At 36.8% G+C, this 17278-nt stretch overlaps 2 protein-coding genes across 10 annotated transcripts in view; one reads left to right on the top strand and one right to left on the bottom strand.

The window, feature by feature from the left end:
* The window catches only part of MNS1 (meiosis specific nuclear structural 1), a 254471-nt gene that overhangs the window by 130053 nt on the left and 107140 nt on the right, over nt 1-17278 (top strand). For 5 of the 7 annotated variants that reach the window (XM_074366174.1, XM_074366175.1, XM_074366176.1 and 2 more), the window contains 2 exons: nt 3020-3145; nt 4552-4833. In XM_074366174.1, coding sequence (XP_074222275.1) covers nt 3020-3145; nt 4552-4644 — 219 coding nt within the window. In that variant the 3' untranslated portion in view covers nt 4645-4833. Of the gene's footprint in view, nt 1-3019; nt 3146-4551; nt 4834-17278 lie in introns of those variants that run through there. The other 2 variants (XM_074366177.1, XM_074366178.1) reach the window with 1 other exon arrangement.
* Nucleotides 2916-17278, bottom strand: part of TEX9 (testis expressed 9) — a 63236-nt gene continuing 48873 nt past the window's right edge. For all 3 annotated transcript variants that reach the window (XM_074366182.1, XM_074366181.1, XM_045506233.2), the window contains 2 exons: nt 6046-6180; nt 2916-5495 (listed from right to left, as the gene is read on the bottom strand). In XM_074366182.1, the coding sequence (XP_074222283.1) occupies nt 5421-5495; nt 6046-6180 (210 nt within the window). In that variant the 3' untranslated portion in view covers nt 2916-5420. The remainder of the gene's footprint in view (nt 5496-6045; nt 6181-17278) is intronic.

The raw sequence follows: 17278 nt of genomic DNA, 5'->3' as shown, positions 1-17278 counted from the left end.
TCTCATTAAGTAGCACAGAGTTTCAAACTAAGATGATTCCTCTAAAGAATATTTTATAATGAGAAACAGAGGGCCAGTGACTGAGTCTTGGAGAACATTCTAATTTTGGAGCTGACAGTAGGAGAAAAAAAACAAGACCAAGAAATGGTCAGAAAAAGGAGGCTCTGGATGTCGCAGAAACCCACAAGAGATCAGGTCTGTCTTTTGGCTTCTCCATGAAGTGTTGGGATACTTGGGGTTCAGTTTTTGGTTCTCCTTTGTGCTTAACTCGCGCCGTAGTTCTGTTGCTAGATTGCCTGATGCCTAAAGGACATGGTTGAAAATCTTGTGCGTGCCTTAGAATTTAGGTTTCTAAAAGTGAACATAGCTGACAAACCTTTCCTAATTTCTGTAGCCTAAGTCTTGGTTAAAGACAGGTTTGGGTGACTGAGTGAATATGCTATCACCTTGAAACCATTCCTGGATTTTTCCTCTTTCTTACCTAATAATTTTTAGTCAGCCACCAAAGTCTATTGATTCCACCTCAGCAATAACTCTTAAATCCAGTTTCTCACCTTCATAGCTTAGTTCAGACATTCAGTGTCATTCTGTGGGCCATTGAAATTGTCTTCTAATTGGTCTTGTCACTCCAGTCCACCTGCTACCGGTTAACCATGGCCTTAAAAATCTCATTAAGTTCTCCTCCTGCTTTAAACCTAAGTGGATTCCTACTGGATAAAATCTCAAATCCTTAGCTTTGATAGAAACCAGTTATGAAATACTCTAACCTTTAAGGGAGATAATTACCTGCAAAGCACCTAGCATTTTGCCTGGCAAGTGGTACATACTTAATTGTTTTTTGAATCAGTGAGGGTGATCAGCATTGTCAGAGCAGAGTAACTGAGGAAACTGAAAATTTGAAGGCTTTTGAAATTGACCAGAAGGCTTTGAATACTGCTTGCCTAGAAAGAATTAGAGTCAGTGACTCAGACTGTCCTGTCTCGTGGCTTACAAGAGGTAATCAGAAAGCTCCTCAAAAAAGTTATCAAGATAACTATAAATGGAAGAAATCAGAAAATATTACCTAAAGCATAGATAATTTAACAAGCAACTTGTCTTACTTTTTAAAAATTGTAAACATTCCCAGTATGAAGCTGTGGACTTAGTTTTAAGTATCAGTATCGTAACATTTTTGTTATGGCCCAAGAGCAAGGATGGATTTTCATGCTCACAGAACTCATGAATCCATGCCATTACACAGTCCTATAAAGCTCTAACTCCAAAAAATAATCTATAATTATGTCCACCTCTAAAAAATTCATGTTTAATCAGACAAAATTTGAAACGCCTCAGGAGATATTTCCTACCAACAGAGCTATTCAGAATTTGTCCTGATGGACAAAATGGTTTCATACCTTTCTAGACTATTTACCCTAATTTACTATAAAAAATGTTTTTAGGATAAACAGTTAATGTGGCCTACCACATACTAAGAAGGGAAATCCTGTATTATACCCAAGTTAGAGGCCATCATTGGACAAAAATCTAACAAGTGAGCTTTCCCCACGACACTATACCACCTTCTCACACCTCTCTGTTAAAAGGCCAGTTAGGATGATGTCTGGCTACAAGTACAGTCTCAAATCAACTGTGGCTTAGCAGACAGTTTACTCTTCCCTCATGTGAAAGTCTAGAGATTGGCAATCAGTAGAGGCTTTTTTCATAGTCTTCAGGAACGCAGGCTCCTCCTAACTTTTTGCTTTGGTTTCTGTAGAATATAGCCCTCATCTTCATGGTTTAAATTGGATCTTCAACCTTCCTATCCATGTTTTAGATGAAAGAAATGCAAAAGGATGTATGTAAGATTGATTCCTAGAAACTACCATGTGACACTTTAGCTTATATTCCACTGGCAAAACCTAGGCCTGTTGTGACCACACTTGAGCGTGAACGAGCCTTAGAAACGTAGTCTTAGACATGACAGTTCTATGGCAGATCCCATTACCCTTTTTCATCTTAGAGATAAAATAATTAAGAACTCAACCTTTCAATTCAGTAGCAAGATGGGTGTGAGTGTAAAAAGTCTTTTCTCAATTAGCTGTCAATGCTGCTTCTGATTCTGTAATACAAATACATCTGAGATGATAGTAGGAAAAAATATTCTCATGAGAAGCAATTCCGGGTTTAAGTGGCATTGGATACAGCTGTGTTCCAGCATCCTTCTCTGTCTTCATTTAATAACTTTAAAGAGTTATTAGGTTATATAAAAACTTGCCTCTCATTGTAGCAAAAAAAAAAAAGACAGACATCCTGCTTTCTGATTTACGTGACTTAAACTAGTTATTTCAAAGAAAAGTTTAGCATTAATACTACTTTAACTGAAATAATTCTTGGCAGAAATTCATCACTATTTCAGTGGTCTGGTCGGCCTTTAGCTCCTTCCCTATCCAACAGGACTATTTAGATACATTTCCATAAGAGTTCTTTTAAGCCCTGAAACATTGAAGCTAGTCATCTCTCCCATATTTACATGGCACAGAATTTTGGTGTGGTTTTCTATCATCAGAATTCTTTCCTGAGAAATACTGTTTCTCCTTTTAGAACTTTTGCTGCTACTTTTGTGTTTCGTACAGGCTTTAAAAACAATATGTGTGGAAATACTTACTTTTAGATAACCCTATTCTGTTTAATCCACCCTTTTTTGTCTTACACTGTTAAGCTGTCTTCAGCACCTGGCATATGGTAAGCATTTAATAAATATTTGTTGAATTGAGAAATCATTTCTTTGAACCATTTTTCCTTGGTCACAAAGATAGACATTGTCCTGAAAATATGTACTTGCCTCCGTAGAATCCTAGTCATAGCTATTTCTCTCATAACTCTAGAGGAATAGTGACTGTAAAAGATACATATATAACATACATAAAAGATACATGTATTATCTGTATCAGTTTAATTTACTGCAAGTAGTTGTTTTGACAAATTCTTAAAAGATTAATGTGTTTTGTGACAATACAATAAATTTTATTTACATTTTCAGCAACGTGAACTGGAAGAATGGCAGCTGCAGCAAAGACAACAAGGATGTATTAATGAAATTATTGAAGAAGAAAGACTAAAACTTCTCAAAGAACATGCTACAAAATTACTAGGCTATCTACCTAAGGTAAGTGAGATTTAACTTATAACCTCGAGTAGTGGGAAAAAACCAGGATATTAGGATTTCAGAGGGCCTGGGTTACACTTGCCTCCTGCTGTTACAGAGCAGCAGCATGAGGTGGACCAGTAACGGAGCATCTCCAGAATGAGAGAGTTGGTCTTGGCACATTCTTATACGTATGAGCTGGAATTATTGCATTTCAATTTTAGACGTTCTTTTCTCCTCTTTCAGTGTAGGAGGTCTAAAACTAAACTACCTTACAGCAGTTGTGACACTGTCTGATGATGTACAGGAAAACCTTGTCACTGGTAACACCAGTAACAGACACATACTTGACCTGAGTCTGAGGCGGATCTGCTACACAACAGGTTATGTTTTAACTGGGTAACCTGTTTTTAAAAATACTTCCAAAAGATGGCAAGTTTTCATGTGTATCTGAAATACATTATGACTATAAAAATAACTGAGTTTCACAGGCCACATAAACATCTGGACTCATATAACAAATTTCCATCCTTCAAATATAGAAATTATGCCATTTGATACTTTATTCAATCAAAAGAATCAAGTGTATATTTAGTTCAGTACAAAGGAAGGAAGGAGAAAGAGAACTGAGTAATTATTACTTGTCTATAGGACCTTAGTCTAATTAGATAGGATTAATAAATACAAAATGATGTATTAATGACAAAAGCCATATGGAATTGATTTTTTTTTACCTTTTATTTTTTAACATTTTTTATTGAGTTATAGTTATTTTATAATGTATCAAATTGGAATCGATAAATTTCATAATATACACTATAAATTTCGGGAGAGCCTGGGTTTTAGGTATTTGTGAAGCAAAATAACCTAAAATGATTGTATCCTTTAGGTCCTAAGGGCTTCAAATGACTTAAATTATTCTTTGGATTCTTTAGATAAGTAAATATTTAATTTTGTTTTAAAGGGATTAAAAATTAATTGGTTTAACTCCAAATCTGGATTCTCTTCTGCAAGATTGAACGTTTGCTGATTAGGCATAGAATTGAGCCAAGAGCCAGTCCCATGCCTGAATCTGGCAAAGCTCAGTCTCTTCACCCTGACCGCCCTCACACATACTGTAGAGCTGCTTCAAAACAAGGGTAGAGGGTACAGTATGGATTAAATTACTTCTCATGCAGCCCATCCAAGAAGCAGTACTTGTAAGTAAGTTCTAACACATGGTCTGATAGATCAGGAAATCAGGTCAGTCCAAGAGTATTCAGTAAATAATATATATCAAGTCAATTTCAGAAAAAAATGTTCATAAATACATTAAATAGATTTCATTATCTTGGAGATAACCTTAAAGCTTCATGTCCATATATCTTTTGGTCTTACATTTAGTGAAATATTCTGGCAGAGTAACACACAACATATTTTTCTTGTAGGGAGTATTCAAAAAAGAGGATGATATTGATATGCTTGGTGAAGAGTTTAGGAAGGCGTACCAGAAAAGGAGTGAAAATTGTGAAGAGAAGTGATACCAAGATTTGGTAAAATCTTACTCTTGAATGTTACCACTAGATGTCAGTGTAATTTTTGTTTTCCAGCTCAGTGAGCGTAGGAATCCATTGTCTCTGGATTTTCTAAAACATCTTTGTATTTCATGATTTGTAAACAGTTATCTATAAAACATTTGTTTTCTGATAAAAATTAAATTACTGAGTATATTTTAACTGCAGTTAATTGCATTTAATCAAACTATTGTTTTTGTACTGATAATTTGAAGATCTGAGTTCTAAACCAAACTCCATATCATAGGCTAAACCCAGGAGACTGACCTCTCCATACCACTTTTGTCTTTGTGTTTGGGAACTTTACTTCCCTGATTTGGCCAGGGAAATCTTTCCCTGTCCACTGTACAGTAGAGAGAAAAGTAAAGGGGAATTTTAAAGTGCTTTATTACCTAATGCACTTAATTGTCAGTAAGAATAGAGAAACAGACTTTCAGATAAATGCCATTCACAAACTAGAGCTAAATCTCTAGAATATAAAATATTCTACTCAGAAGTTGACAATGGCTAGAAGGTCATAAGAGTGATAACAGAATTAAAAGTTAAACTCCTGGTACTTTGTTTTACAAGATATTTTCTAATAATTAGATATCAATTTTGTATACCCCAATTTAAATAGGAAATTTGGAATTATTTTGATTTCAGTATCAAATATCTTCATTACATGTAAAAATAATTCAAACCATTAAAACTTAAAGGGTATATGTCCACCACATACTGTAGGTGAAGAAGTAGATCACTTACTAATTCCCCCATTCAAGTGCCTTTATAAACTCTTCTTCAGTGAAAGACAGCATCTTAGCAGCTTCAATATGCATCTGTTAAAAAAAAAATTGTCTAGTATTAAGAGTAGACAATAGAACAAGAAATCTGTTAGTGTGTATAATATGTTATCAAACTGTAGGTTTTGTTACAGGAATGTGTAGCTAATTCCAGTCAACATGGTATTTGAAATAGTAATTGCATTAATGGTTAGCCTCAAAAAGCCTCTGTCCACTGGCGGTATTGTACCAACCGTTTGAGAGAACTTCTAACCTTTGCAAACAGGGACAGTGGCAGAACCCTGAATTCATCTCTCTGACCACTAGGTAACTCGTGTAGTGAACGTGACAAAAGTGGTTTGGAATCAGTTTTCACTCTTAAAGATTTCAAGAGGCAAACTGATCCCCTAGGATAAGTTATTTTTGTATATGGTATTTTCTTTACCCTACTTTCACATTACTTATTTACTTGCATCTGTGTATAGATAAAATGTTGTGACTAAGCATGTCAAAATAAAAATATCTTAAGTAGAAATACTCAATATCCTCAGTAGAAAGGTCCATATAATACCTAAGATTTATTTAAACTTTTTCAGGTTAAACTCACCTTCTGCCTTTTTAAAATATCAATTAATTTTAATTGTTTCTTGAACCCTATCATTAGTTCTCCTTTTTGTTTTTCTAGCTTCTTGTTTTCTGCTTTTAACATTTCAATTTTTTTGTGTTCTTCATTTGCTATATCCTGCAAAAGGGAAAAAAAATTCTCATGCATTCTTTGTAGTATTTTAATGTAAAACATCGCATCAGCAATAAAAACTATTTAGTTTTTGTATTATAAATTACTACAACTTTGATAACTTAATGATGTTCACACCTCTAGCATGTTAAGAACCGCCTTAAAATAACTCAGTTCTAATTTCAATAATGCCAAAATAGCTTATATTGGAAGGTGTGATGAATAGTCAGTAGTAAGCAGAAACTGGAAGCATACTGGTGGAGATCCACATGAGCACTTTTCAGTTCATGGGTTCACAGGGGATAAACCTAAAGCAAAAAGTACCAGTCTTACTAGGCTGAGGAATTAGACATCAGGGCTGCCACGGGGGTAGAAATTTCCAGGTAGGAAATCCCTCAAAATTTGCAGACATCGTTCCTGCAAATCCTTGGCAGACACCTAAGAAATCCGTGCAGGGTGAGCGTCCTGGGAGCCCAGGAAAGTCAACAGCTGCGGTCTGAAGAGCTGAGCAGAGAATCTAGCCACTGCCCATGACAACGAAGAGTTTGTAATCGTGTTAAAAATTAATTGGATGAGCTCTGCAGCAATTTGAACAATGGAGAGAAAGGGCTGGTAAACTTTAAGGGAGATTAGCGTAAGTTATTAAGTACAGAAAGATCTTGTACTTGGAAAAATAGTCTTTCATGCAAAAGGGAAATGATACCAGAAGGAAATATGAATCTATATATGCACACACATAAAAAAGAAAAGTATCAGAAATAGTAACATGTGGTAAACATCAGTATTTTTTCTTTAAAACAATCTCTTTAAAAGATAATTGAGAGTAGCTTAGATTTTGTTGCCAAGATGACAGAGTAGAAAGACTGAGCTCACCTCCTCCCATGGGCACACCAAAATTAGTTATTTACAGAGAACAAATACTGATGAGAAAGACTGGAATCCAAACTAAAGATGTAAAGAAGGAACCACAAAAGACAGGTAGAAGAACCAGAGCTATGGTATCTTCAAGACCGACACTCCCAGGTGGGCAGCCCACAAACAGAAGGACAATTACAACTGCGGAGATTCTCCCCAAGGAGCAAGGGGCCTAAGCCCCCCCTGAGCCCTGCACTGGGAAGACAAGCTCCCACAGCATTTGGCTTTGAAGGTCAGTGGGGCTTACTGTCGGGAGACCCAGAGGGCTGTGGGAAATAGAGACTCCACTCTTAAAGGGCATGCACGAAATCACATGTGCTCCAGGACCCAGGGAATTTCTGAAAGGAACCTCAGTCAGACCCACCAAGGGACAAGAGGCAACCGAAGCTTATCCTGAGGCTGTAGACATTGGAAGCAGCCACTTTAGGGAACCCATTCTACCCCATGGACATGGTGTTGCAAGCACCATTGCGGCCTCTAGCTTATAATTAGCGCCAGGACACTGCCCCACCCACAAGCATGTCAGCACCAGCCCGAGAAGCCTCAGGCTAAGCAACTAGCCGGGTGGGGACAAAGCCCCACCTGCCATCAGCAGGCAGTTACCCTTCAGACCCTCTGAGCCTGCAGCTACCGTGGAACACTGCCCTTCCCACCTGAGGGCCCAGGACCCTGCTCCACTCACAAGTGCACAGGCCCCTGCAGCCAGAGACCTTGGGACCCAGCCCCACCCACCAGAGGGCTGACCCCAGCCTAGGACCACCTCAGCCCTGCAGTCCCATGGCAGGATCCAGCCCACTCACCAGCACTGGGGACCGCCCCCCTGGCCCCAGCCCCACTTACCAGTAGCCCAACACAAACTTCGGGACACCCTGGATTCTACATCCAGCTGTGTCAGGAGCTGGCTTTGCCCACCAGCAAACCAAAATCAGTTCTAGGACTCCTGGGCCCCGCAGCCAGAGATCCCAGGACCTAGCTCCACTCCCCAGGAGACAGAACCAGCCCCAGAATTCCCTGGGCCTGGTTCAGCCCACCAGCAGGCCGACACAAGCTTCACAATACCCTGTACTTGGAGCTGTCTGTCAGGAACTGATCTCACCAGCAGGCCAAAACCAGCTCTGGGACTCTTGGGCCCTGTAGCCAGAGACCACAGGACCTGGCTCTGCCTGCCAGTGGACTGTCACTAAGCCCAGGATTCCCTGAGCCCCAACCCCACCCACCACTGGGCAGACACCAGCCCCAGGATCACCCACAGTACTGGAGCCTGCCATGCCAGGACCCAGCCCATTTACCAGAAGGCTGACAGCAGCAATGACACACTGCCAGCAGGGAGAGGGAAGGGGGGGTGGGTAGGGCACGGAGGAGCAGGGGATTTAGATGTATGAGCTACTATGTATAAAATAAATATGCTACAGAGTTACACTGTACAGAACAGAGAATATAGCCAATATTTTATAGTAACCTTAAATGGAGCATAATCTATAACAATTTTGAATCACCTGAAACTAATACTGTCAATCAACTGTAGCTCAAAAAATATATATTAAAATGATAATAGAGTGATGTCAGCAAGATGGCAGATTAGGAAACTTGAGTCGCTTGTTCTCCCAAGAAACATCCATGGAAACACTGATGTACAATATACAGACCAATGTAGCACTGTGAGGATTCTAAAACCAACTGAGCAGCAGCAGCAACCAATTAAACACATAACCAAGATAAAGCCATATTCAAAATGGTATGAAGTTTCATGGCACTTACCCTTTCCCCTCACCCTCTAGACCAAGTAGAAGGAAGCCCCAACCCGTGGCTTTTTCCTCAGGATGCAAATAAAAGAGTGGAACTTGCTTGTGGCATTCTGACTTGTCTTAGGTCTGCCTGAGTGGTTTATGTCTCACCTGACTCAGAGCACTGACGGAATGGTGGCATAGTTTAGATACCTGGCTGGAGGCTCCCGAAAGCAGGGGTGGGCACTGTTGCACATGAGAACTGCAAGGGGTCTGCAGAACCATGGGAAACTAGTGTCAAGAGACTGTGGGCAGAGGAATAAAACACAATACCTAAAGCCCTGAGAAGCAGCAGGACTGAGACCCTTTGGGAATTAAGACACTTAAATGAGAGGCAAAAAAACTTTCAGGCATATAGAAAACAATGAACAAAATGGCAATAGGAAGTTCTTTCCTATCAGTTATAGCTTGAAATGTAAATAGACTAAACTCCCCCAAAATGTGAAAAATGGATTAAAAAACAAGGTCTAACTATATTTTGTCTACAAGAGACTCAATTTAGACCTAACGGCACACAGATTGAAAATGATGGAATGGAAAACGAACCTCTGAAAACAGTAACCGAAAGAGAATAGGGGTGGCTATAATGTCAGACAAAATAGACTTTAACTTAAAACAGTTACAAGATACAAAGAAGGACATTACAAGGATGAATTCACCATAAGCTATGGCAATTATAAATATACATATGCACCAAACATCAGAACTACTAAATATATGACAGGAACATTGACAGAATTAGTGGGAAAAATAGATAACTCTACAATAATAGTAGGAGACTTCAATACCCCACTTTCAATAAAGAATATAGACAGAAGAACTACCAGACAGAAGATAAGGGACAAGTACTTGAACAACATTATAGACCAACTAGACCCAACAGGCATACAGAACATTCCACCCAACAGCGTAACAGTGCACATGGACCCACCTCCAGAACAGATCATGTGTTAGGCCACAAACAAGTCTTAGTAAATTTAAAAACAGTGAAGTCATGCAAGGCATCTTTTCTGTTCACAGGGGAATGAAACTAGAAATCAGTAGCATTAGGAAAATCCAAAAATAGGTGGAAATTGAACAACATACTCAAACAACCAATGAGTTAAAGAAGAAATCACAAGAGAAATCAAAATATCTTTGGACAAATGATAATGAAAACACAACATACCCAAATTTAAGGGATGCAATGAAAGCAGTTTTAAAGAGGAAATTTACAGCTGTAAATATTTACATAAAAATAGATCTAAAATCAACAACTTAACTTTACAACTTACAGAATTAGAGAAAAAGACTAAACCCAAAGCTGAAAATAGACAATAAAGATTAGAGCAGAGTCAGTGAAATAAAGGATAGAAAACCAGTAGAGAAAAATTAGTGAAACCAAGAGTTGGTTCTTTGAAAAGATCAACAAAATTGACAGAATTTTACCTAGACTAAGAATAAAAGAGAGAAGAGTCAAATATCTATTATCAGGAATGAAAGGGGACATTACAACTGATTTTACAGAAATAAAATTGTAAGTAGAAGAGGAGGCATTACAAGTTCATAAGAGAGTATCATGATAAATTGTACACCAAAAGTTGGATAACCTGGATGAAATGGATAAATTCCTAGAAACTCAACCTACCAAACCAAATAATGAAGAAACAGGAAAATCTGAATAGACCTGTAACTAGTAGGGACTGAAGGAATAATCAAAAATCTCCCAACAAAGAAAAGCCACGGACCAGATGGCTTCACCCATGAGTTCTACCAAACATTTAAAGAAAAATTAATACCAATCATCCTCAAGTTCCTCCCCCTAAAATGAAAAGGACAGAACACTTCAGTCTATGAGGCCAGTAGTAATTTGATACGAAAGCCAGACAAAGACACTGCAGGAAACTACAAACCAATATCCCCGAGAAGTACTGATGCGAAAATCCTCAACAAAATAATAGCAAACCGAATTCCACAACACGTAGGAAGGATTATACCCAATGGCCAAGTGGGATTTATTTGTGCAATGCCAAGGATGAACATGAAAACCTGTCATTTTAACACCCCACATTAACAGAATGAAGGGGAAAAAAACAACACTCACATGATCCTCTCAATTGATGCACAAAAAGCATTTGACAAGATTCAACACTTAAACATGATAAAAACACCAAACAAGGAACAGAAGGATTCTACTTCAATTCAAGATTCATGATAAAAGCCATCTATGAAAAGCCCACAGCTAACATCAAACTCAATGGTAAAAGACTGAAAGCTTTCCCTCTATAATCGGGAACAAGACAAGGATGCTCATTTTTGTCACTTCTATCCAACTTAGTACTGGAAAGTTCTGGTCAGAGCAGCTAGGGAAGAAAAATAAAAGGCATCCAAATCAAGATTATCTCTTCACTGATGACATTATCTTGTATGTAGAAAACCCTGTAGATTCCACTAGAAAACCATCAGGATAAATTAATTTGGCAAAGTTGCAGAATATGGAATCAACACACAACAAACCCAGCTGTGTGTCTATGTACTACTAATGAACATTCCTAAAGAGAAGTGAACAATTACACATATAATACTATAAAGAAGAATAAAGTACTTAGGAATAAAAGTATCCAAGGAGGTAAAATGCTTTTACAATGAAAACTTCAAAACACTGCCAAAAGTATTTAAAGACAAAAGAATAGAAGAATATTCTGTGGTCATGAATTGGAAGACTTAACATTATTAAGATGTCAGTACTATTCAAAGAGATCTATAGATTCAGTATGATCCTTATCAAAATCCCAATGGCATTTTTACAGAAATAGATACATCCTAATATTTATATGGAATCTCAAGGGAACACAAATAGCCAATCTTGAAAATGAAGAACAAAAGTTGAAGCTCTCACACTTCCTGTTTCAAAACTTACTACAAATGTATAGTAATGAAAACAGTGTAATACTGACATAAAGGAACATACATACACCCATGGAATAGATCCAAAATAAATCCTTGCATATAAAGTCTAATGATTTTTGACAAGGATGCCCAGGCCATTCACTAGGAAAAGATGGCCTCTTTAACAAATTGAGCTGGGAAACTAGGTGTCTCCTTGGCATAAGAATGAAGCTGTACTCATATTTCATATTATATACAAAAATTAACTCAAATTTAGTCAAAGACCTAAATATAAACCCTAAAACTATAAACCTATTAGAAAAATAGAGCGGAAATGGTCGTGACACTGGATTTGGTTGTTAATTCTTAGATATGAAACTAAAAGCACAGGCCAACAAAAGAAAGAAACAGACAAACTGGACTACATCAAAGGACACAATCAATACAGAAAAAGCAATCTACAGAAAATATGTGCAAATCATGTATCTGACAAAGAATTAATGTCTAGAATATTAAAAATAACAGTGTGACAGTGCTGTTATAATAATACAGAAAATAACAGGTGTTGGCAAGGATATGGAAAAATTGGAACCCTTGTGCACTGTTGCTGGGGATATAAAATGGTGCAGATACTATGGAAAACAGTATGGTGGTTCCTCAAAACATTAGAAACATAATTACCATATGATCTAGCAATTCCACATCTAGGTGAATGTCCAAATTGAAAGCATAGTCTTTAAGAGAGATCTGTACACCCACGTTCATAGCAGCACTATTCACAATAGCCAAAAGGGGGAAGCAACCCAGGTTGCTTTATCCAATGAATGGATAAACAAAATCTGTTACCTACATACAATGCAGTATTATTCAGCCTTAAAAAGAAATGAACTTCTGACACATGCTCCAACATGGAAGAACCTTGAGACATTATGCTAAGTGAAATAAGCCAGTCACAAAAAAGACAAATAGTATATGATTCCCCTTTTACTAGGTACCTAGAGTAGTCAAAATCATAGAGATAGAAAGTAGAATAGTGGCTGCCAGGGGTCAGGGAGAGGGGGATGGGAATTATTTTTAATGGACATAGGTTTGCAGTTTCTGCAAGATGAAAAAATAATTCTGAAATTTGTTTACACAACAGTGTGAATGTGTGTAATACTGCTAAACTGTACACTTCAAAAAATTAGGGTTAATTTTATATGTCATATACAGGTTTTTTTAATTAAGAAAGTTCATTAACTTTTTTTTTTCACATGAACATACATATATTTGTTTTCATACTCTTTTTCACCATAAGTTACTGCAAGATACTAAATATAGTTCCCTGTGCTATACAGCATGAACTTGTTTATCTATTCTATATATAAATTACTTAGTATCTTCAAATCTCTGACTCCCAATTTATCCCTTCCCACCTGCCCTCCCGCTAGGATAACCACAAGGTTGTTCCCTATGTCTGAGAGTCTGTTTCTGTTTTGGAAATAAGTTTTTTTTTTTTTAAGAGTCCACATATAAGTGGTATCATATGGTATTTTTCTTTCTCTTGCTGGCTTATTTCACTTAGAATGACAATCTCCAGGTCCATCCATGTTGCTGCTAATGTAATTATTATTTTTTATGGCTGAGTAGTATTCCACTGTGTTAATCTACCACAACTTCTTTAATCACTCATCTGTCGATAGACATTTAGGTTGTTTCCATGTCTGGGCCAGACTTCAGACAATAATATAAAGCTAAAATAATCAAAACAGCATGTTATTGGTATAAAAATGACATATGGACCAATGGGACCAATGGAATAGAATAGTCCAGAAATAAATCCACAAACTTTTGGTCAATTAATTTTCAACAAAGGAGGCAAGAACATACAGTGGAGATAAGACAGTCTCTTTAGCAAGCGGTGACGGGAAAACTGGACAGCTGCATGTAAATCAATGAAGTTAGAACACTCCCTCACACCATACACAAAAATAAACTCAAAATGGCTTAAAGACTTAAACATAAGACAAGACACATATAAAACTTTTAGAAGAAAACATAGGCAAAACATTACCTGACATAAATTTCAGCAATGTTCTCCTAGGGCAGTCTACATAGGCAACAGAAATAAAAACAAAAATAAACAAATGGGACCTACTTAAACCTATAAGCTTTTGCACAGCAAAGGAAACCATAAGCAAATATAAACAGCTCATACAACTTAATAAGAGAGAAACAAACAACCCAATCCAAAAATGGGCAGAGAACCTAAACATGCAATTTTCCAATGAAGATATATAAATGGCCAATAGGCACATGAAAAAATGCTCAATATCGCTAATTATCAGAGAAATGCAAATCAAAGCTACAGTGAGGTGTCACTTCACACCAGTCAGAATGGCCATCATTTAAAAGTCCATAAACAATAAATGCTGGAGAGGGTGTGGAGAAAAGGGAACCCTCCTACACTGTGGATGGGAATGCTGTTTGGTGCAGCCGTTAGGGAAAACAGTATGGAGATCCCTCAAAAGGCTGAAATGGACTTACCATATGATCCTGCAATCCCACTCCTGGGCGTATATCCAGAGGGAACCCTAATTCAAAAAGATACATGCACCCCAATGTTCCTAGAAGCACTACTTACGAAAGCTTATCACTAAAGCAAAATTTAACAATATAGTGTGGAATTTTAGTGTAAGTAAAATGTGTATGAAAACAGTAGCAAAAAGGGCAGGAGAGAAGTATACCACTGAAAAGGTCTTACATTATTCATAAAATGCTGTTACTTGAAGGTAGACAATGATAAGTTAAAGGTGTATCTGATAAATTAGAAACTGTACACAAAAAGTGGAGATATGAGACAAAATGAAATGTTTAAAAAATATTCAGGAGAAAAACAATGGGAAAGAATGAACATATGTGAATAAAAGAAATAGCTAGTTAATAGAATCAGACCCAACCATTATTAATAATCACATTAAATGAAATGGTCTAAACCTCCTAAATAGTCAGAGACTGTCAGATTGGATTAAACAACAGGTAAACTCAACTATATGCTGCCTACGAGAAGATACAAATAAGTTACAAATAAAAGGATGGAAAAGACAAGCTAATGTCAACACTAATTAAAAAAAATTACATGATTTCAAGATTTATTATAAAGGTGTAATAATCTAGACTGCATTATTAACATGAAAACAGACATACAGCTCAATGGAACAGACTATGTGGAACTTTTTTAGCTTTTGCTTGTCTGTAAAAACTCCTTTTCTCTCCTTCAAATCTGACTGATAGCCTTGTTGGGTAGAGCATTCCTGGCTCCAGGTTTTTTCATTTCCTCACTTTAAATATACTGCACCACTCCCCAATGGCCTGCAGAGTTTCTGCTGAAAGTCTTATGGGAGAGCTCCCTTATATGGACCTAGTTGCTTTCCCCTGTGCTCTTAATATTCTCTCTTTAATTTTTGCCATTTCAATATAATATATCTTGGTATGGATCCCTTTGGGTTGATCTTGTTTGGGTTTCTCTGTTCTTCCCGGACCTGGATGTCTGTTTCCTTTCCTACGTTGGGTATGTTTTTAGTTACAAGTGCTTCAATAAGGTTCTCTGCCTCTGTCTCTCTTCTACTTCTGGGACCACTATAATGTGAACATTAGTATGTCTGATGTTTACAAGAAATCTCTTAAACTGTCTTCATTTTTTAAAAATTCTTTTTCCTTTTTCTCTATTCAACTTCGATGATTTCCACTACTCTCTCTTCTGCGTCACTGATCCATTTCTCTGTATTATCCAATTTAGTGATTCCTTCTAGTGGTTTTTTTTTTTTTTTTTTTCAGTTACTGCATTTTTTCAGCTCTGTTGGTTCTTTATATTTTCTAACTCCTTTTTAAAATTCTCACTGTGTTCACCCATTCTTCTAGCACACTGAGCATCTTTATGGTCATTACCATGAACATTTTATTGGGTAGATTGCTTATCTCCAGAGTTGTCAGAATGTGTTCAACTTAAGAAATCAACTTAAAATAATTTTCTATATATGTTGCTAATATAAACCTTATGGTTACCACAAAACAAAAATCTATAATAGATGCACAAAAAAGATAAAGGAATCCAATATAATGTTAAGTCATCAAATTACAAATGAAGAGAGAAAAAAAAGGAGCAAAAAAGAACAAAGACAATCCCAAAACAGTTAACAAAATAGCAGTAAGTACAGACCTATCAATAATTACTTTAAATGTAAATGTACTAAATGTTCCTATCAGAAAACATAAAGTGGCTGAATGGATACAAAACCAAGACCCATATATATGCTGCCTACAAAGAGATTCACTTTAGATCTGAAGACACACTGACTGAAAGTGAGGGGATGGAAAAACAAAGTCGGGAACAAGAGACAAAGAAGGACATTACATAATGATAAAGGGATCAATACAAAAGAATATACAAGACTTGTAAATATTTATGCACACAAAGTGGAGAACCTAGATGCAGATAGCAAATATTACCAAATATAAACAAAGATATTGACAGTAACAGAATAATAGTAGGTGGCTTTAACACCCCACTTACGTCAATGGACAGATCATCCAGACATAAAATCAATAAGGAGACGTGGGCCTTAAAGAACACATTAGATCAGATGAACTTAACAGATATATAGAACATCCTAACCAAAAGCCACAAAATACACATTCTTTTCAAGTGCACATAAAACATTCTCCAGGACAGATTGTACACTAGGCCACAAAACAAGTCTTAACAAATTTAAAAGACTGAAATAATACCAAGTGTCTGACCACAATGCTATGAAACTGGAAATCAACTATAAAAAAAAAAATGTAAAGGCTAAACAATATGCTACTAAACATCCAATGGGTCACTGAAGAAATCAAAGAGGAAATTAAAAAATACATGGAGACAATATAAGTGAAAATACAATGATCCAGAATCTGTGGGATGCAGCAAAAGCAGTTCCAAGAGGGAGGTTTACAGTGATACAAGCCCACATCAGGAAACAAAAAAACCCCTAATCTTACATCTAAAGGAATTAGGAAGAAGAACAAACAAAACCTAAAGTATAGAGAAGGAAAGACGGAAGGAGGGAGGCAAAGAAGGGAGGGATGGAGGAGAATGGGTTCAAATAAACAAAATGAGAGATGAAAAGAAGTTACAATTGACACCACAGAAATACAAAGGACAAAAGGAGATTACTCTGCTTAGTGATATACCAATAATAGACAATCTATAAAAAAAATGGATAAATTCCTAGAAATGTACACTCTCCCAAGACTGAATCAGGAAGAAATATAAAATATGAATAGACCTCCAATTATCAGTAATGAACTCAGATCAGTAATAAAAAAATACTCCCAATAAAACAAGAGACCAGGACCAGATGGCTTCACAAATGAATTATACTAAACATTTAAAGAGTTAATGCCTATCCTTCTCAAACTACTCCACAAAACTGAAGGGAAAAGAATGCTTCCAAATTCACTCTTTGAGGCCAGCATCACCCCAATATCAAAACCAGATAGATACCACAAAAATAAGA

Source organism: Camelus bactrianus, chromosome 6, assembly GCF_048773025.1.
Source record: "Camelus bactrianus isolate YW-2024 breed Bactrian camel chromosome 6, ASM4877302v1, whole genome shotgun sequence".
In the NCBI taxonomy this organism is placed as follows: domain Eukaryota; kingdom Metazoa; phylum Chordata; class Mammalia; order Artiodactyla; family Camelidae; genus Camelus; species Camelus bactrianus.
Note: the sequence above shows the minus strand (reverse complement) of the source record. Positions and strands in the feature narration are given on the sequence as shown.